Genomic DNA, 22,750 nt, shown 5'->3' with positions numbered 1-22,750 from the left:
TGTATTTTATTTCTGTCAATGGATCTGTTTCTAATCGTTTATAAAATGTGTTTCCTAGATATACCCAAGTAGATAAAAAAATATTTGAAAATTTTTAAATGTCTGCTCTTTTCAACAGTATTAACATACATTCTTATTCTCATTATTGTATTGGCCGCGGAGTGCTGTAATAGTGTAAATAGAAAACGGAATCGGGGCAAGGTGACAGGGTGGAACAGACATATTCCGGATGCTTAAGGGATGATGATCAAGGCTCGGCTGTGTTTTCGGAAGTGTGTGCTTCAAGGCAAACCACCGTCAGGTAATGTATAAAGAAATGTAACCTCAGGAGAGTGTTTAAATCGAAACTGAAATGGTGTCAGGACAATGAAAACCAAATCAAAATCATTGCTGTCCACCATTTGACCATTTGTCCACCATTTGAGACCTGGTGACCCGTAACACAGGATCTTCGGAGCCTAGCACGGGCACCAGTCTCCACTCCTACATGTTTTGAATTATTTACTGTAACTAGGTTAATACTTTGTTTATTGTGGAGAAAATAAATAAATAAACTTTTATTATTTATACAAAAAGTTACATCAGTTCTGGAAAACGGCTAATAATCTAAATCACAGACCGGGCCTTCTTGTCAGTGTAAACGGGATTTGAGGGCCTAGTGACATTGCAGATGCTTTCAGGAGTCAATTTAATGTAAGATCTCCGTTAGGGTCTGTGCAGCAGGTGTCCGATTCTGAGACTGGCAGCACAAATCGTAATGTAACGCTTACTGCTGTTCAAATGAGGGCATTAATGGTATGGTGAGGGGAAAGTCCCCGGGACATGACGGGATCAGCATCGAACACCTGCGCCAAGCTGGACTTATACATGTTGCTTATGGTTTATCTTCACGCAGCGGGCATACGGGGACCTGCGCGTGCAATACAACAACGCATACAGGATTCTGATGCGACTGCCATGTTCGTGGCATCAAATATGCCAGGCTTCACGGCTATTATTTGCGCGCGCTGTGCCTCAATTATGAGGCGATTACGCGGTAGTACCAACAGCATTCTGGGTGCCCTCACAGACCGATGGGACTCGCCACTGCTCTGGAGATGCATTAGCCTGCTTACCCTGGAGTGGTAAGGCCTTAATATTTTATATCTGTTTATTGTTATGTAAGTTTGGAAGATAATATGATTTGAATTTTATTTAATTTATAATTTAATGTATTTTACTTTGTTATCTATAGTAATATTATAAAGCTGAAGAGTTTGTTTGTTTGAACGCGTTAATCTCAGGAACTACTGGTTCGAATTGAAAAATTATTTTTGCGTTGAATAGACCATTTATCGAGGAAAGCTTTTAAGGCAATATAACATCACGCTGCAACTATTAGAGCGAAGAAATAATGGAGAATATAAAAAAATCGGGGAAAATTATTCATCATTGAGGGCTTCAATGATGCGCAAAATAACTATTTCACGCGGACGAAGTTGCGGGCACAGCTAGTCTATTATATGGACCTGGTCTGAAATTAATTAATTTATTTATTATAGTGTAAATGTACAGATGTGATAATTAGTTTCTCTCTCATCTTGGCGTGTGCCCAGTTGCTTAAAATTACACAAATTTGTAATGTATATGTCAATTTTCTTCTTCCAGGCTATAGTCATTGGTAGGTTGCATCCTCACGACTCGTGGAGAGGAGCCGGGGTAAGCCCTTGCTTGATCATGAATCCAGGATTGGATCGTGTTTTTACACGAAGCGACTTCCGTCTGACCTCCGCAACATTTGCCTGAATGCTTTCTCACGATGTTTTCCCTCACCGTAAGAGGATAGGTTAGTATTCAAACTAATTTACATAACTTAACCCTTTCCATGCGGAAGCATTATTTCAATTTCGCCGTCTCTGTACTAACTGTTGTATTGAGGCCCTTCTATAAAACGATGGGCGAGATATTACGTCCTAACAAAACTGGTTCTACTGTACGGAAGGCGTATTATTGCGTCCTGTAATTTTTTTCGCTAGACGCGGATGGCGTATTATTATATTATTATATAGACAATTTTGGTGTTGCCATACCTTGAAACAATAACGTCTTTATAAGCAGAAATGAGCAAAATTGAATTATGATTAAGAATAATGAACATTTTCTGCAAAAATACAAAAAGAATATCAAATATTTATATAAAATTACTTGCATATATATTTTTTTATAAAAAACTGAATTATGTAGTAAATTGAAATCAAATTTTTATTAATCATAATAATTTTTTGGCCAACTGGGTATGAGCAAGCATATAAGCAAATTAACACTCAGTTTTTTACATACTCATTTTACATTTTTTTATATTATTTTATCATGCTTTTAAAAAAAATCTATGGTTATAATAAAATGTAACGAGGGTAGCTTAAAATTTAATTTATGAGGTTACAATAACTGGCTAGTTGACATATCTTGTACATTGTATCGTGTTTTTATTGGACATGGTGTTATCGGATTTGGAGAGTCATCATAACATTTCACTTTATTTTGTAAAATTCGTTGCGGTATCTTAAATACTTGAGATTCTTTGACCTCGTCAATAGTTTCGGGAGAAATTTCATTGTTTCTTCCTCGTTTTCTAGATAAAATACTTTGCGACATCTCATCATCGTCGATAAAATTTGGTTGCGAATATGGTTCATGCTCGTCAATTTGAGTCTCATCTGAAGATTTATCTTTAAAAATATTATCGTCGAGGTAAAACACATTATTAAGAATTTATAAGTAATAAACTTTCCATTTATATTATTCTCCTTTTATTAGACTTTTGTTATAAAAAGCTTACAACACTATCGACGTAAACCATGCACTCGTATCTACATAATAATAAGTAAGTATTTTTCCACCGTTTCACGTAAGGTTGTTGAGTTTATAACTACAGTACAGGGGAACCAACTTTCATATTGGTCTAATCGTTTAACACAAGGATTTGTTTTGGACGCAATAATACGCCCACCGTGTGGCCAACCGTTTTTAGTTATACGTGATATTACGCCAGCCGCATGGAAAGGGTTAATGTAATAACTTCAAAAATAGTCATTGGTGCATGGCCGCGGTGGGATTCCAACCGGTGCCTTTTAAGCGCAACACGTGTTTTAACAGCACCTTACCGATTTGACAACCGTCGCTATGAAGATTCCATGCGAACATAAATAGTAGGCACGTCATCGTAACAATATTACACAATGAAAAAAGGCTTCATCGATATCCGCCAGGATGAGAAATAAAGAACAATGCTATGGACACTTTTATTCTTTTTCAAGTGAATTCATATAAGTTACTGTTTATAAAGCCTTGGAGCCAATTATAAAGTTTGAGTGAAACTGCAATAAAAATATTAATTCAGAAAATGTTCAATGCACAGCTGATTTGCTGTGGTTTCGTATTTAAACATAAAGATTACCTCAGATACACAACAAAATTAAGAAAACTGATTGTTTTATACATTGCACATGTTATACACCTTTATAACTTTATAATTGGCAGTTTACGAGTACATGGAATATTATTTCTTAATACTATCTACGTAATATAAGTCAGATATGTGACAGAGTAAAAACAACTGTTGACTGGTATGTGCATTATATATAAAATGTTTATGCTAACAGAGTATTACAATTTATAAACATAACATTAACAAGTGATAAAGTTCTTACTGGAAGAAGGAAATCATAACTTTCAATTACAGACACTATTCAAAACATCTCAGATAATAAACACAATCAAACAAATCTCTAACTACATAACCTAAAAAAGAATTAACAAATAGATCTGAACTTACATAGCATACGCTGTTCCATTATTTTGATAATACTCAGTTATATGATAAGCAAATTATGTATACACGATGGTTATTTATGAAGCGGAAGCTAAACGTGCTCTATTTTCGGCGACTAATTGTTTGTTTAAATAAATGTCCTCAACTGTAGAAGTATCTATGAGATCTAGTGTTAGCAATGGTTCGTTTGCATTTAATGGGTCTTTTCCAACGTCCTTGCAGATACCAACAAACTGTTGGTCAACACACAATTCTTGAAACCGAATACAGTCTTCTACAGTCCAGTCTTGATGGAGAGGCAACACATCTGTGAAAAATAAGTATAACCATGAAACCAATGATTAATAAAAACGTAAAAACGCTCACTCTCCTTCCGAATTCATAAACAGGCATTGGGTAAAATTATCTAGGCAAAAAAATGGATAAAGAACGTCAATGGACAAGTTGTAAGGCAAAATGCCGTATGCTCGTAAGCGAGAGCGCTGGTTCAATTCAAATTCTTAGTCGCGTTTAAAGACGGGAACGATGTGGAGTGGTTCTATACTAAAGTGCCGGAAATCACACGGCACATTAGCGAATAAATGAAGAATATATGCTAATAAATTAGCACTGACATACGAGTGTAGACGAGTGTAGTTAATATGTATTGATTAGAATTACTAAAATTACTGCAATTGGCTTTGGCATTGATGTGATTTCAAGCACTTCACAATAAATTTATTACATCTCTTATTATAAACTAGCAGTGCCCGCGACTTCGTCCGCGTGGAATAGTTATTTTGGGCATCATATTTATTTTTGCAGGCGGTCACGCGTATTAGAAAGAACGCTGGTTCGCCGTTTTAAATGTTTCGCTGCAAATTGCTTATAACGACTATATCTCAAAACCTATTCGTCTGATTTATATACTGTAAATGGCAATTTTAGTCTACATGAAAAGCCGAAAGTAATAAACATATTTATTTGGATAAGGATTAATACTGAATTAAAGAAAATTGGTTTCAAAATAACTTATGTTTATAATGAAAAAATAATCTTAAAAAATGAACATAAAAGTGGTTATTGTAAGTAAACCTTAAGAGATAGATATATGCTCTCGCGGACTTTCTTGTGGCAAAAAATGAGTACTTCACATCTTTAGTACATTGTTTTACTATATCTTTGTTGGTTTGCGCAGCGTTCGCGTGGAAAGCTCGCAGATGGCCGACTCATTCAACTTTCACCTGCATTGTTGACGTTTCCCGTAGGAAATCCGGGATAAAATGTAGCCTATAGCCTTCCTCGATAAATAGACTATCTAACAGTGAAAGAATTATTCAAATTGGTTCAGTAGTTTCTGAGATTAGCGCGTTTAAACAAACAAACAAACAAAACAAACTCTTCAGCTTTATAATATTAGTATAGATTTCGTAGGAGTCGTAATTCACCAACTTTTACTTAGCTACTCAATGAACATGCTAGATTATATAAACCAATTTCAAAAAAGGAGGGGGGTTCTCAATTCGTCCAATTTTTTAACAGACTTCTTTTTTATGTTTATTATAGAATATTATTAATACGATTACCGGAGATTAATAATACGATTTGAAAAATTCTATTCGCATTCAAAAGAGTGGGGTGTCCGTGTAGTCTCATAGAAATTTGGTTTAGGTCTGGTCATGTGGAAGATATTCCATGGACCACCTTAAAAATCATCAGAATTAGCTCTGCAGTTCAGTTAATGTGTAAATAATGGCGTATATGTCAAAGGCCGCTTCAACGAGAAGGGATGACTATCATACATACATACATACATATGATCACGTCTATATCCCTTGCGGGGTAGACAGAGCCAACAGTCTTGAAAAGACTGAATGGCCACGTTCAGCTATTTGGCTTAATGATAGAACCGAGATTCAAATAGTGACAGGTTGCTAGCCCATCGCCTAAAAGAGGAATCCTAAGTTTATAAGCCTATCCCTTAGTCGCCTTTTACGACATCCATGGGAAAGAGATGGAGTGGTCCTATTCTTTTTTGTAATAGTGCCGGGAACCACACGGCACATATTAGTAGGAATTATCCTATTTTCCGCATTTAAAATGACTATCATACACATTTATTTATTCATATAAAATTTAAAAAAATTAGTAAAAACCAATACAATCTGCAGCGTAAAACGCTCACACTAAAGAGGAGAGGGTCAACGAAAAAAAGACTTTAAAAAAAGCTAGGAATTATTGAAAATTAACTAAACAATTCGTCGTACCTAGGCGATTTTTATCACTTAAACATAAGCTGAACTTGGCCTTCCACTTTTGACTATTGGCACTGTATACGCCGAAAGGGATATTAACGTGATTATATATATGTATGTATATGTTCACTGAAATATGATACTTAGCAAATGTGGCAATCTCACCGTGTAAACGAGCTTTGATGGCTTGAGGCGGCAACGACCGCGCCAGCGGAGCGCCGGGCGGCACGGGTCGCAATGCCTTCGTCGGGAACAAAGCCAGATCTCCGTAATCACAGAAGTACACTGACACCATCTCTGAAGAGACAGTTCCTGCCACCGTTACCCTGCAAAAAATTAAACTTTATTCTATTCTGCATTTCAATATCGAACCTTCTTCTTGAATGATTCATTTGGACGATAAATTTGTATAACTAAGGTATGGTGCCTAAGTCATTTTAGGATCCTGTATTATTTGAGCGGTACCTGTACCACGACGAATCCTTTTCATAGTAAACTGTATATAACTCGCCACTGGCTGGATTTACAGGTGCTTCTGATTCCGCCAGTTTCGGACATTCTGATTGTAAAGTTGACATCATGCTTTGGAGAGTGTGCCTTGTTCTGTTCGGCTGTATCTAAAAGAGAAGATGTTCATATAGATGTAATTTGTTTAAAATTCCATAATATTTATCCAATAATATAAAAATGGCCTGTGACTATTTTAGGTCTGTATGTAAAGTAACATGACATGAGAGTGCAAGTTTTTGCAGTAGTGATTAGAAAGGCGGGCCATTTGGAAAGGATAGATTTGGTTTTAAAATTTATGCCAGTAAAATGTACAACAGGTGGACTTAATGCCACAAGGGATTCTCTGCCGGAACACCATAGATGACAACAGAACAGTAGAAATTATTCCTAACTTGACTCGACAACTGTAAAGATCGAGGGCGAAGAAGAAGCGATTGATTATTTACATGATTACTAAAAGCGAATTCTTGCTTTACTCTACTCATGACGATATTCTACTGCGTTCGTTTTCATTTCTTATTCCAACAATTGACAGCTTAATTTAATAAATATGTGTAGTCCTTAACCTTTGAAACATTTAACTCCTCACACATTACCTGTCTATTTTTACCTTACTCCAAGGTTGGAACACAAGGCTCGCTCACCACAAAGTTCCAGGGGTTGGCGGCCATGGCGACGTAGACGTCGAGGCACTGGCCGGGCGCGGGCAGCGCGGGCGGCGGCAGCGCGTCCGCGCCCGCGCGCGCCGCCGCGGGGAAGATGCGCTCCTTCTTCTTGTTTAACGCCTCCACCGGGTTCGGCGTCTGCTTCTCTTCTTTCTCCTCTGCTTTTTCTTTACCACTGCATGGAAAAAGTAATAGTTTAGTGTTAGTTAACATCTTTAACATTATTCGCGAAAACCCTTGGAGTTTGGTCTATTTTCTGCATTATTCCCTGGTAAGATTTCTCCGGAGAAGAGCATGGATTGCGCCTTTGACCATTATCCTGGGTAAGCCATATATTTTCACGAAAGTTCTGCCCTCCTGTTCTTTGTACGGGAACCTAAGCCATATTACATCATGGTTACACATACACATGCAGATGCCAAAGGTTTCCTCATGATTTTTTTATTGACTTTATTCTTTAAGATATTTACCATGAAAACATTGTTAGCAAATAAACTAATGTACACAACTCAGAAAAGAGTCATTAGTTTATAAAAGAGGTAGGTATGATGAGTTTGGTAAAGTGTTGGAAAAGAATGCAAAAGGTTCATTTATCTTAGTGTCTGCCCTGACATCTGTCAACTCTTTAGAATATAATTGAAATAAATTTAACATAGACAATTTAAAAAATTAAAGTTTATGGACGTTAATTCAAATAAAATGATTTTTAAACAGAACTCACAGTTGCAGGTATTCGTACTCCATGAGTATGGCGTTGTTGACGGAGGCGAGCATATTCTGCGGGCCGAGCCTCACGAACAGCTCCACGTGCGGCGCGGGCGTGGCGGGCGGCGCGGGCGGCGGCAGCGCGCGGCACACCACCACGCTGTCCAGCAGCATCTCGCGCAGGCGCGCCACCAGCGCCGCGCCCGCCGCCTCCGCGGCGCCCAGGCGGACTTGTATAGCCTGGAAACACGTAACATTACACGACCATTACGTTTTATCACTAGAGACCGCCCACGACTTCGTCCGCGTTTAAGCAAACCCGCGGGAACTCTGGGATAAAAAGGACCCTATGTATTGCTCCATTACGTCATCCGGATCCTGAAGGTCACTATGTATACCTGCGGCGGGTAGGCGTTGAGAGCGGGCGAGAAGGCCTGCAGCGGCACGAGCGAGGAGAGCGGCGCGCGCAGGATGAGCCCGCTGTCCACCAGCTGCGTGCGCACCGTGCCCTCGCCGTCCAAGCCGCTGATTATTGTGCACCGTACCCTGTGTTCATTACAAATGCAAGATTGTTTAAAAATAATTGAATAAATTATATTTATGACTGCTACCGCTGCAGTAACGTTCTACGTTAATGTTTAAGGTTAAGGGAAAAAAACTTAAATACAATAAAAATATTCAGATTGTATAATCACATTTATCTTTTATGCATTGATACTTATTAAATTGTCAAGCGATAAGACAAGAGTGGGCGTGTGCGCACTGACCAGTCGCCGGCGAGCGTGCGCACGATGTAGAGCGCGGCGGCGGGCGGCGGCGCGGGCGGCGCGGCGGGCAGCGGGCGGCGGTACGGGCCCGCCGTCAGCAAGCCCAGCGCCGCGCGCACGGCCGCCGCGCCGCCCGCGCGCGACACCCACACGCGCCCCTCCTCGCTCACGCACCCCACCTCCACCTCGCACGGCTTCTGTAACAGTATGCAATTACACTGCTTAGAGGTCCGAGCCTTAGCTTGACCCACCTAAAATCACATCTTTAACTTATGGAGCAGATATAGCTTACAGCTTCAGCTGTATGGTTTAATGAAAGAATTGAAATGATGATCATATAAACCACATGTTTACCTGGGTAATGGTGAAAGCGCCGGAGATACAAAAGTCCTGCACGATCTCCTTGTTGAGATTAAGATCGCGCTGCGTCGAGGTGTCGTAGAGGACGACCGCGACGGCGGGGTCGTGCGGGTCGTGGCGCGGCACGGGCGCGGCCACCAGCACCTCGCCCGGCAGCCGCCGCCGCACGAGCGCCGCGCCCGCCTCGCACGCCGACAACTCTTCCGCGCCCTCCAGGCGGCACAGCACCGCCTGATCATACGGGTAGTGAACAATATTTGCTTTGGGGAAGTATCGGCAGCCCAAGAATAGGGGGTGAGCAATACAGAACTTAAGGGACACTAAAGTTGTTTAAGCAAACACGAGAGCGCATAATTCTGCACCAAAAAATTTGTAGAGTAATGGATGGTGGTGGAATAATGTTTTGTAGAAAAATCATCAAAAATAGTGTGAGTAATACAAAATTGAAGGTACACTGAAGAGATTATATAGGGAGTCAAGAAAGGGTGCGCTGTTACAGAAAGCAAACGCGAGAGCAGCGCATTCCTTCCGAGTTTAACCGGAAATTGATAGAGCTATGTGGAATAGTGTATTGTGGAAGTCCTGAAGTCAGAAACAAACATGGGTGTTACAGAGCTGCCAAAAAAATTTAGCTTTATCACCTTTGCGCAGGGTTTGTGCGAAGGAACCTAAATAAGGAGATTTGACATCAAATTGATTTATGACTTTTAAGAGTTCCATAGCCAAGGCTTAAACCGGAACCTAATAGAAAATTTTAGAGCCTTCTCTCATCGATAACAATAAATTTGATATCATTATATACAATTACCTGAGCCGGTAATCTCCTAAATTGTGGTTCGAGAATCTTAATTTTATTTAAAATCACTACGTCATCATCGCCGTGGTCGCCCAAAAATACCGTCGCACTATCTTCTTCGATCTCTAATATTTTAGCCCTTTGCCATCCGCCATCGTCCAAATTCACAGCATACCTGGTCATACATAATAAAGTTTAAATGTTTCTTGAGCGGAATTTAAACATAATTAAGCAAACAAATAATACAATAACAATAAAATTATAGCCAAATTCATTGTATTTATTGGAAATAACAACAAAAGAATGATGTATGGAAACTAATGTTTACACAGGAATCCCAACCTTTAAATGGTGATGGTACTTCACCATTTGGACCGCGAAATTGTTCAATATACCTATAAAAGAAATAATTTTAATTTAAATATAGTGCGCGAAAAACTTACCATGCATTTTTGATGATCATTGACTTATCGACAATCGTCCCGGAATGTTCGTAGTAATTTGCCATGTCAGCCAATAGTAATTCAAAGGCATCCTGTAAAGTAATTTTACGGATCTAATCTAACACATAAAAATGAATAAGATTACTTTTTCTAACATCTCTCCTCGGCTGTTGGATTAAGACTAGTCACCCTCTTTTGTCTCAGTTTACGAATGCTCCGCCTAATTTCCCCTCTCCATCCGCAAGCTATACGTACAAGATACGCACACATCAATCGAAATTTTGTAAATTAAAATATGGTGACGTTCGTTTCATTGTCATCGACAATGCATCGAAAATAAAAACTATAGAGTCCCGCCTGTGCATATTCGTATTGGTCCCAATACAAAAGCGCAGGTCTAAAAATTCTAATACTGAAAAAGACTAATGTTAATTTTTTTTTTTAAGCTTCCGTTAATAATATTTAATATTATTGTATATTAGTCTTGAATGTAACTTGTTTTGAGAGCGTCAGTGGTAGAATCGGTATGGTTAAAACGCGTGATGCGCAAAAAGGAACAGGTTAAAATCCCACATCGGCCATGTACCAATGACTTTTTTCAAAGTTATATAGGTACATTAATTTGAATACAAACCGATGCGGTGAGGAAACCTGCACATTCAGGCAATTGGATGGGTAACCGTGGATTAGATGTGATGGGGCTTCGTGTAAAAACATGACTTACCCAATCTAGGATCCATGGGTTAAAGGCTGGAGTCCACTTTCCGATATTTGTCTTTCTACTTTGTTTTGTTCGCGGTTGTTCAGATTTAAAACAATTGGCATGCATATAATCTTTCGCGACGCCACGTCAGGATTTCTTCAGCTTGTCCCTTCTACTTGGACTCGGCGGAGGAGTCATAGCAAGTCATTTGTTCCCCAGATTGCCTGCAGTTTTCCGCAAAATGTGGGCGCACCAGCGTAAGCTGTTCTCCTACATTTTGTATACTATGTCCCGGATATGAGGGTTGCCGCGAATACGAGACTAAGACCGTGCTGCCTGCAGTGCTTTTGTGAGAAGATCAGTGGTCTTGATCCTTCGTCATGATGATTCGACGTAAAAGATGTGTTAAGTACAGAAAAGGTCACAAGGTACTATATACGTGGGCGGAGCCGCCGAAAAAAATTGGTGAGATATAAATATGTACAATCAAACGGGGGGAAATTATAAAATACTTTATGAAGTCACTCCCAACAAAAATAACGGGTCGATGATTGGATAATCTTTCCAGTCATCAAATTTTTGTTAAATATGATGGTGGCGCAGTGGTTGGTGGAGCCAACGTTTTTCATGTTGGAGGACCCGGGTTCGATTTCCAGACACATTTTTTCTTGTTGTCACACTTTTTTTGTATTTTTTTTTTTACTATTTTTTATGGTTTTGTGACGTACACCGATTTTTCATGATTCTATTACATGATTCTCGTGCATTTGAAGAGAGGAGATATACACCTTTTAGGTGTACCTATATCTCAAAACAAGGGAAAAAGGATATTAAATAGAAAAATAGCTTGAGTGATTTTTTAGCAATGTTATAATATTATAGGAGAAATATCCAAAAAACGTAAAAAACATACAAACAAAAAAATATATAGTATCGATGAAAATTCCTCGACTCGTGTTTGGGACTTGAGGTATTTTTCGAAGTGCGAATTTCATGTGCGATGAGGAATGTATTGAATAGAATTTAAGTTTTTAAGGTTTTGTGAATTACTGATGCATTACTTGTTTAATTTGTTTTACTCTTTTAGCCACCTTTGCGACATGCACAGAAAATACATAGTTCCATACATATATAATTATTTTTCAATTTTGTTATTCTCTTCTCAATAGTAATGATGAAAAATCAGTGGTTCTATAAAAAATACTTTAATTTTTAGAACTAATAAAGTTTATTTTTGAACTTACGCTGTATTCTGGTCCAATAATCCTTAACCAAATTTCTAATGTCGAATTAGCCACAGTGATATAGACATTCCAATAATCGTCTTCTGGGAACTGAAGCGGAGGCAAATCGTTATCTTTGACATCTTCCAAAGAAATTGATTCTATATATGGCAGTGGCACTTCCTGGAATAAGAAAACTCCTGCTTATGTTACACTGGTGAGACTGGTGACGTGAAAATGAACCTGACTCTTCATCGAATTAGGCATAAATGAAAACTAGCTTTTACCCGCGGCTCAAGCGCCACCTACAAAACTAGGTTTTTCGCAAATTCTACAAGTTTTTAGGTGCTGTGTGGTTCCCGGCACCAATAGAAAAATGAATAGGACCACTCCATCTCTTTCCCATGGATATCGTAAAAGGCGACTAAGGGATAGGCTTATAAACTTGGGATTCTTCTTTAAGGCGACGGGCAACCTGTCTCTTTAAATAAATCTCAATTCTATCAGTAAGCCAAACAGCTGAACGTGGCCTCCCAGTATTTTCAAAACTGTTGGCTCTCTCCATTTCGCAAGGGATATAGACATGATTATATGTATGTACTAGAGGCTGCCCGCGACTCGTCCGCATGAAAACCCTATCAATCCCGCGGGGACTCTGGGATAAAAAGTAGCCTATGTGTTATTCTGGGTCTTCAGCTACCTACATACCAAATTTCATGGTAATCGGTTCAGTAGTTTTTGCGTGAAAGAGTAACAAACATCCATACAAACTTTCGCCTTTATAATAGTAGTAGGATGTACTAAGTTTTTACCGGGATGAAAAGTACCCTATGTCCTTCTCCGGGAATGTGGAGAAGGACATAGACATAAAAAAACATATAACATTATACTCATAAAAAATGAAATACGCACCTCTTTGTTGGGAAGAAGTACTAAAAGCCCATTAACAACTCTATCTTTTATAATTTTCGGACAACTTTCAATGAGCTCCTGCCAGTTTTTTGGTAAATTTTCAGAAAACTTTTGCCTGGAACAAGTATTAAATTTTCAAATATGTATTTTGTTGCAATATAATAAAGTATCTGGGATTCTGGAGTTATAATAAGACATGTATTCTAACTCCATGGACCATGAACAAAACAATAGACGCTGACATTGTTTGATCTTGTTGGGTTAATTCCCACATAGTTACGTCTAGCTTTAGCCGTATCTAGACATACATTAGATACATAAATATATGTATATCACACTAAGAAGTAGACAGAGTCAAATGACACAAGATTTGAAGGCCACGTTTAGCTAGAGTTTTGAAAATAATGTATCAAGGGAAAAACTTACAACCTAAGACAATTATTTATTTTTGGCGATAGCCTAGCAGTCCGTCTACAGTGTTAGTGTTACCTGTAGAGATGCGGCACCATGTTGGCCCACAGCCCCGCTTCGTGCTCGGCCACGAGCAGCACGAGGCCCGCGAGCGCGCTGGCGGGCGCGGAGGTGGGCAGGTTGCCAGAGCCCGCGCCCTCCATCATGCCCAGCAGCTTCACCGCCGCGACTTCCTTCGCCAACTCTTCAGACGGGGAAGAATCGGGATACGAAGAGGCAGTGTACGTCGCACCCACCTATATAAATGTCACTGATTAAGTAATACAATCTCTAAACGGTGAATTTGGGTAACTTGATTGCCAGTAGACTGTACATTTAAAATTCCTTTGGATAAATAGTTATGAAATTCTAAGTCTAAGTCTAATTATTCAGATTTCTGCGTTTTTAACAGCTTATGTTCTTGCCCCAAAACCAAAGATCCTGGGCCCGAGGTCGTTATGGAAAATAACTTTCTGATTGGCCAGGATCTTGGATATTTATTTATATGTCTTTTTCCTCCTGCTATAGTCCCTGTTACACCCTCACCACCCTGGCGAGGAACACGGGGTACACCCTTAACCATGGATACTAGATTGAATGAGTCAGATTTTACAAAAAGGAACTTCCATCTGACCTCCGCAATCATTGCAGGGAAACCTAAACCCGTACTCATATTTCCAAATCCAGTTGCCTAAATGTGCAAGTTTCCTCACGATATTTTTCCTCACCGTTAGAGCATCGAGCATAAGAACTTCGAAAACAGTCATTAGTACATGGCTGTGGTGGGATTTAGTAGTACTAGGGCTACCCCCAGTATACTATACTGTACGATACTATTACTAGTATCGTCAAATTAGTATATAAAACACAACTCCCGAACTTACTTTGGGGCCCATCAATATATAATAATAAAATTATGTGGGGTTTACCCCGTATAAAGAATATATTTATTTATTCATATTTTTGAAAAATAAACATTTTTCAAGGAATGTAATATTCACTGGGCCACAAAGAGAAGTTGCCAGCATACGTTACGTACGAACAAAATGAATATGATATAGTTTACTATATTACCAATTCTACAAAACTATTTAGATGTACTGTACATGAAGATAAACAGTAGGCAAGCTCACTTTAACTGTGCAGTCATAAATGACAGGTTCACACTTTTGTCGAATATCGTAAACCTTATACACCGGCTGTGGTAATCCCAGTTTACGACACGTCCACTCCAATTTTATCACTGATGTTGAATTTGGAGGTGGTTCTAGATTATGCGCAGGGACCACACTTGTAACTGGGCCACTACTTTCCTAAAGATATAAAATACATATATAATTAATATATAAATATTATTAAACAATGTGTTCAAAGTGTCATATTACACAGAACAACTTTCTTTTATAGCTTATTTCAAACGTTATTAGTTATTTCGATTAATATAAAGAGCTATTTCACATTTTTCAACAACGCAGTACGGTCAGTACAGTACTCTTTTGAAATAAATCATTTTATCTAAAACAGACGAAAATAATAAATTTTCTACATTTAATTGCTAGATAATATAACAATCAATAACATGTTTTTCTTTATATTATTCTTAGGCTGCAACAAACTTTTGTTTGGGGAGGTTCAAATGAAAATAGTTCCTATTTCGGTGAAAATAAAAAGGTAAACTCACCAGACACTCATTATTTGCGGCTGGTAACTGCAATGGTATAAGGTCTACAGTATTAAGTCGATCTCTTAAATTAGACAGTCTCTGTGATGCAGATATCTTACTGCTTTGTTTAACATCAGTCTCAGAACGTGTGGAATGTTTAAGCTGAAAAAGAAGTAAACAAACAAATGATAATTTAACCAAAACCCGCGAATCTTTGACCAGATCACAGAAACAGTATATAACAGTACTAGACAATTTGACATACTCAAAGATTATAGATTATAACTTTTCAATTGACCCAAAACAACAATGCGTTGCCTTTGTAAAAAAACTAAATTTATCGTTGTAATAAACTTTTGGCGGCTTCGATAAAAAAAAATGTAACTATAATTTCTGAATACACTAAAATTCATGACTTTTAACATCGCTTTTCTTATATATAAAATTCTCGTGTCACAATGTTCATTCCGTACTCCTCCGAAACGGCTTGACCGACTCTCATGAAATTTTATGAGCATATTGAGTAGGTCTGAGAATCGGTCAACATCTATTTTTATACCCCTTAGTGTAAAGGGTTGTCCACTCTAAGCATTTTTTTAACTAGAAAAAAAATATATATGGCAAAACAACGTTTGCCGGGACAGCTAGTAATTTTATATAATCAACCTGGTAAGCGCTTTATAATCCGTTGAATATTATTCCGGTAATAAGACAGATAAATCGACAAAAATTCCAAAAATAGTACTCTTTAATCGCCCATATCATTTATTTGGGAATATATTTAATGTACCTACTGATTTTTATAGGTAGGTATTGATATGTATGTATCACTAACATAGTTTTGTTAGGTCTTTCGTATACTAACGCTATGACCTGCGGTTTGAAATATAACATTTTAATTTGAACATATCATGTCCTCATCCTTAACGTGGCAGAGGCAACTGTCTCGCAAATAATGACAAGCCACGACCGGCCACATTCAATTTCATTTTTAACAAAAAAGTTAATACTTACAACGCCTACTTCTTCATTTGTCGATTCTCGACTTTGAGTATTGTGACTTTTCGTATTGGTATTCGTTGCAGCTTTGTCAGAGTGGTCGCTTAAAGATCTCGTAACAGGCTTTGAATGTTGATATGAATTTTTCGTTTCGTTCGTTTTGTAGCTATATTTTGGGTTGAACTGCAAAAAAATATATTTGGTAGATACAACTTTATCCTTATACTTTCGCAAATTTGTTATACCTTAAAAAATATTCTAGACTTTACAGCGAACTGACAAATAAACACGGCGAAGTTCTTTGCCTTTGGCCATCATCATGGTCATTCTGGCGTTTATGCAGGTTACGCCCACCTGGAAAGGAGCCAGGATTCCTCTAAGGTGCTCTGGGGCCTAACCTTCATGGCCTTATTAAAAGGGAATTTTAACCAGATGGATCAGAGTTGTATAAATAAAACTGTGCAAAATGAATCGGATACCTTACCCAATTAAAGCGATGTCAAATGTATGTACATAAACTAGGGTGTGCCCGAGGCTCCACCTGCGTATAGCGAAAATCCTGAAAATTTCCCTTCCCACAAAAATTCCGAAAATCCTCTCTTAACAGAGGAGACCACCAAAGAGAGAAGTAGCGACCACAAAAAGAACCTACAGGCCAAATTTCAAATCTGTAGACCCAGTGTTTTTGGGAGTGCGTTTATAATGTCAGTCATTCAGTATAATAGAATAGAATAGATTTATTTTCAAAATTGGATACAAGGTATCAATTATTGACGTCACATCACTTAAATCTAATTATAACTACTACCGCTTCCAAAGCGCATGTGTAGAAGAAGCGGCGGAACAAACTACACTGCAGCATTTTCATCGGACGTCTATATATAAATATAGATCTCTTAAACCTAAATCATGGACGAATGCACATTGTCTACAAAGTCAGTGTCCCCATTAATTTTAACTTTACATAAGGTTAAGGAAATTAAATATATATGAACATTATCTTTCTACAGTGTGATTTCTAAAGATATCACCGCCCGGATTAAAAAAGTTTCAATAAAATAAAAAGAGAATACCTTATTTCCATTGTAGTTATGATTATAAGATGTTCCGCTTTTTGCCCGGTAGTATTGGTTTGAATACTGATTATTGTTTGTGGCATAGGTTGAAGATTGAACAGGTTTCCTCCATGATCCTTGCTTTTTAGGAAAGCGGTTCTAAAAATTAAAATATTATCCTACTGTTATGCAACCAAAATGCAACATTCTCCTGGATATTTTGATAATGCAATTGAGATTCAAATAGTGACAGGTTGCTAGTCCATCTCCTAAACACGTTTTTTTAGCCCTTGATTGTATTCCACAATCCCGCTGAAACAGCTTCCGAACCAAATTATCAGAACAAAAGAAAGGGCAAAAAATATTTAGTATTTTGGCTTCCAGATTATATGTATACTTGAACTAGAACTTCTTCACCCTGTAAATATGATTTTCAAATCCAGAACTTCGGGACTATAAATACTTACTGGATGAGACAATTTCAAGTTTGCTTTCTTACTCGATTTCTGACGAGACACCATATCAGCTATGTGTTGCGTTTCTTGGCTTGCTATAGCATCCACAAACCATTCACCATTTAAATTTGTAACTTTAAATCCGGGAACATCTAAAAATAATTTATCTAACGATGGATATCCTAATTTTTTAAATGGTATAAATTCTCCTTGTAATTCGCGGTAGTCTCCTGCAAATGAATGAATAAAAAGTTTATTACCTATTCTCTTTACTTAAATTTTATAAGACTCAGATACATACCAGTTAATAATGTTAACCAGGCATTAGCCTTATCAACGTTTATGAATCGAGAGCCGTGAATTTATCTATAAATAACTAAAATAAAGCATCATCCTCGTTAATGAATGATGCAGGTTTCAGATATCCCTCACCATAGAATCATCGGTTAGCAATCAAACTAACATACATAACCCAAAAGTAATAAGTACTAACTAATTTTCGCATTTATTATATAAGTTGGGATAATACTATTTATTGCACACTGATGAACATGACCAGGTGCAATTACCAAACCATACAAATATATATCAGCCTAAACTTGGTCTTGCAAAAACTACTAAGGGATTTAGAATTAGCTTAGACAAAAGAACAACGCAACAATAATCACAAGTAAATACTTACGATTGCATTGCTTTATCGTAAGAGCTCCTTTGACTGATATTAGTGTAGCTCTGAGTGCTTGAATGACTTGGTCTTTTTCAGATGCCATTTTTTTATATTATCTGCAAATGAAACAATAATTCAATGAAACTAGTAAGCAAAAATATTATTTAAATAAGTTTCCTTTAAAAAGAAAGAAATAATAAAAAAAATCTAATTAACTAATTTTGTACGAGGGTGAATCCAAAAGTTCGTGGCCTAACCAAAATAACAAATATTTTGTTATTTATAATCACCGTTTAGTTCAATGCACTTCCTCCATCTCTCCTGCAATTTATTAATACCTTCGAAAAAAAAAAAGATTCCTCAAGGTCGTCAAAATACTCGCCCACCGCAGCTATCATCTCGTCATTATTAGAAAATTTTGATCCTTCCAAGTGTTTTTTAAATTTGGAAAGAGGTGATAGTCCGACGGAGCCACATCCGGCGAATAAGATGGGTGTGGCAGCAGTTTGAAACCACAGTTGTGAATTTCATTCAACCTGCTGAGGTGTGAACGCGGACATTGTCCTGGTGAAACAATTTTTTTTACTGATCATTCCCGGTCGTTTTTCCTTTATTTTTCTCTTAATTGTGTAAATCTCGTAATATTTAGAATAAATTGTTTCACCCTTTGGTAAATAATCTACCAATATAACCCCCCCCCCCCCCCCCCCCCTGCACCCCAAAAAACAGATGCCATAACTTTGTTGGTTGACAACACTGCCTTTGCCTTCTTGGGAGTCGGTGTACCGGACCGCTTCCATTGTTGCTGCTTCCATTGTTGCCGTGATGAACCCATCTTTCATCCATAGTTACAAATCGTGACAAAAAATCGTCAGGATCGGACTCAAAACAGCTCCAAACACTCACTCTCTCACCACGTGAAATGGTGAAACCAACCCTTTTCTAGTCAGCAGAAAGCAATCTCGGCACCCATCTCGCCAACACCTTGTGAAAATCTAATTCTTGAGTTATAATATTTTGTACTCGTCCATTACTTATGACAGTGATCTCAGTAATATTTTAATAGCTAATCTTTGGTCTCCTAATATAAGATCACAAATTTTATCCACGTTTTCCTGGGTCGTGGAAGTTAATAGCCGACCACTACTGGGATTGTCTCTCTACCGTCCGCATATCAATTCAGCTACCCACTTTTTTCTACACGAATCCATGAAGATATGGTTAACATCAACATTACATGCCATACTTCTGGCGGAACATGTAAGATCACATATTTTTCTAACGCCAATTTGTACCATGTTTCAAGTAAATAAAGAATATTTCATTTCATTTCATTTCATTTCAACACATTAGAAGGATCTGCTCTGTCATGCACATTCTTCTAATATGTTAACCATATCTTCATGGATTTCCTTTGCCGTTAACCCCTTCTTATATTTCTTCTTTATTTTCTAGGTGAGGCCACGAACTTTTGGATTCATCCTTGTATTAAGTAAATACGTTGAGTCACTCTCGTATTAAGTAAAAGTAAAAAAAATTAATACCTACGATTTTTTACAAGTATCGCATGCCTCCTTTTTAGTCTTCGACAAATGACTTATTAATTTAATATTTTTTGTGTCAAAATTAAAGTTAATTGCTTAGTAATGTTAGACTAAGTAGATATGTGTGGTACTACTGCTTTGTCTAATAATTAGAAAGTAACCAATCAGCTACAATTGAATAAGTTCACAATGTTGTCAATATGGCACAGGGTTCATGGGAAATAAATCATCAATGGTCAGTTTCTTTCAGGAAAAATAGTTGAGCACTGTTTGGAGAAATAAAAACTATAATTCTGTTTTCATTTTATTTTAACTTGTCTAGTCAGAATCTTAGAAACTTATATACATAACTATAATATTCACACAACATACTGATTTTTTTCTCATTTAATGTCTTCTTCTTGACTGAACTAATAATATACCAAACTAATAAATTTTAGAATAGATCAGACCAGACAAAAGCTATAATAATTATTATAAGTGGATCCCTTTGGTAGACCAGACTGAATAACTCAATTTTTTCAATATCTTTCAAGAACAGACATCTGTCAGTTACTATTTCATTATACTTATGTATGGATTTGTTTTATTTATTTATTTATCTTTATTTAGACAACAAACAGTCGTTTACAAATAGAAATTTACATAAACTATGAGTACAATTTAAAGACCTATAGTGCCCTAAAGTGATATACTTATATAATAAAAAGGGTTAATTACATGGCAGGAATTTGTAAATAAAATCAACTAAGAATAGTTTATTGCTGCCGTTGGGAACAGAACAGTGTTAGGTTAATTAAGTTTGTTATATAAATATAAGTATTTTATAAAATTATATTACTATCAGTAGTTTTAGTTACTTTGTCAATTAATACAAACCTATGTATAAACAGGCTATTTCTGACACAGCACATCACAACACATTATCATGTCGGAGGAGTATTATTGTGGAGTCTATTTAGTGGCACCATCACATGTGAATTTAGCACAGCCTACGAAAGACTGCAGGTTTTTTGCAAATACCCCGTAAATATAGTTTTTACCTGGTTTTTACAACACTCAAACTCAGATTCACTATTAGAGGTGGGCTCAACAGCTTAAAAAGATTGCCAGATATCATTGTGAAATTACTTATAATGATTAGCTTTCTTTTAGGTACTTCTTCTTATCTGCTCAATTGCTTATTTTCTTTTTTAAACTTGGTTAATTAAAAATCTTGTGCTATTAATAGTTTCAAACTTTTCTTGTTGCTTTCGTTCATTGAAAATAGTTGCGGTAAGCAACATAAAAATTACTGATACTTTTAACTTGTTATTTTTACAACATATGTTTTTTACGATTTGGAGTTACTTCGCATTTGCTCATGATTGGACAATATGATCTTTTTAAAAGATTGGTCTAGTCCATCAAATTAAATTGCCCCAGTGTTAAAATTTTAAGTGTTAGTAGTTAGCGATTATAGCTTGAATAAATTAATTTTATTTTGTGTGTAAATTAAATAATATTAAAATATATGCTTTTTGGTTAAACTCCCACCTCTTCTCATTACGCATATGCAAAATTTCAAGTAGATTAGTTCAGTACTTATCGCGTGAAAAGAAAACAAACAAAAAATTAACATTAATAATATTAGTTGGGAAGAGGACCTGTTTATTTATTTACATGTAAACATATCTACTAGAAACCTTAATTAAAGATCATCATCTTTATGGTTTCAATGTAAGGTTAATTATAAAAATTGAATGTCTGTAAGAATAGAAAGATTATTAACACAAAACTATGTACTACAACATCAAAACTCACCCAAAATATTCCACCACCGGTACACACAGCAAGTAGATACTACCCGAAAACGACGACTTAAGCTCATTTAAAATTACATTTCTATTGCTTTTCCGGCGTTCAGGAAGATTCTTTTATTATTCTGTTAAACTGCTGAAAATATTTATGACGTGTAAGCAAGAGAAATCTAGTCTTACTACAACAAGAACAAACTGGGTAAGGTAGGTACTGACGAAATAAAACTATCACTTTCTCTAATTTTATACATAGCAAACATTTTATAAATAATAGTGATAATTACCAAAAAAAATGCCAATGTTTTTTCAATTATATGTTAATTTCAGCCTGACCGACATTAAAATACTTTTAAAATAATTGCAATACACATTCACTTCACTTCGTTTCGTTCACTATCCAACCAAATGTATACGTAGATAGAGAAAACTATAGAATAGACAGCTGAACAATTTCTCCCTCACTCACATTAGAAAAGGACACATTTACAAGTTTCACCAAAACAGAAAGAGATAAAAGCATTATTTTTTGTCCCGTAGCGCGTGTCGGCCAATCTTTGTTTAGCAAGCCTCATCTGCTTAAATCTCTGTTAAATAAAGTTTGAGATTGGTAAAAGTAATGTCAATCTTTACTTGTTTTGAAATTGTTTCGTACGATACCTTGTTTTGTATTGTATGAAAGTGTTTCTACTTGATATATAATGGTGCGGTGCAGTATTTAGGGTCTTAAATGGATAGCGAGACAAAAATTTGTGGATTGTCTTTCCATTCGTAGGGAGACGATTATCCTTGATTATTTTACTTATTTAATTGTCATTATGGTCTAAATATTGGCAACTTTCATTTAAATCTAATGTAATCTTTCCTTAAATAATAACAATCATTAATAATAATTTTGTTTTTAGATTACTGATGCCTTTGACCAACGGAATGTGGATTTGCAGCCATAACAAATATAAATTGGGTTTCAAAACCTTCTTCAATACAATAAT

General features: G+C 36.8%; 1 protein-coding gene across 4 annotated transcripts; it reads right to left on the bottom strand.

The window, feature by feature from the left end:
• Positions 1–3,267: 3,267 nt before the first annotated feature.
• LOC106135484 (tudor domain-containing protein 7) lies at positions 3,268–22,191 on the bottom strand. Of its 4 annotated transcripts, XM_013335788.2 has the most exons (22): positions 22,046–22,191; positions 21,766–21,897; positions 18,434–18,534; positions 17,764–17,981; positions 17,315–17,455; positions 16,257–16,424; positions 15,261–15,404; positions 14,713–14,892; positions 13,619–13,836; positions 13,130–13,244; positions 12,239–12,400; positions 10,292–10,383; positions 9,861–10,023; positions 9,047–9,283; positions 8,837–8,889; positions 8,693–8,752; positions 8,324–8,471; positions 7,942–8,165; positions 7,200–7,395; positions 6,511–6,662; positions 6,211–6,371; positions 3,268–4,118 (listed from the first exon to the last, which is right to left on the bottom strand). In XM_013335788.2, exons 3-22 carry the CDS (start codon positions 18,519–18,521, stop codon positions 3,889–3,891), a joined length of 3,150 nt encoding a protein of 1,049 aa, XP_013191242.1. In that variant the 5' UTR covers positions 18,522–18,534; positions 21,766–21,897; positions 22,046–22,191; the 3' UTR covers positions 3,268–3,888. The 4 variants fall into 4 exon arrangements, with proteins under 4 accessions (XP_013191242.1, XP_060805118.1, XP_060805120.1 ...); XM_060949135.1 differs by having other exon boundaries at positions 8,693–8,889; XM_060949137.1 differs by having other exon boundaries at positions 8,693–8,889; positions 21,766–21,894; positions 22,046–22,190.
• Between the last annotated feature and the right edge of the window lie 559 nt (positions 22,192–22,750).

The sequence above is a fragment of the Amyelois transitella genome, chromosome 3, assembly GCF_032362555.1.
Source record: "Amyelois transitella isolate CPQ chromosome 3, ilAmyTran1.1, whole genome shotgun sequence".
Taxonomy (NCBI): Eukaryota; Metazoa; Arthropoda; class Insecta; order Lepidoptera; family Pyralidae; genus Amyelois; species Amyelois transitella.
This window is presented reverse-complemented; position numbering and strand designations above follow the sequence as displayed.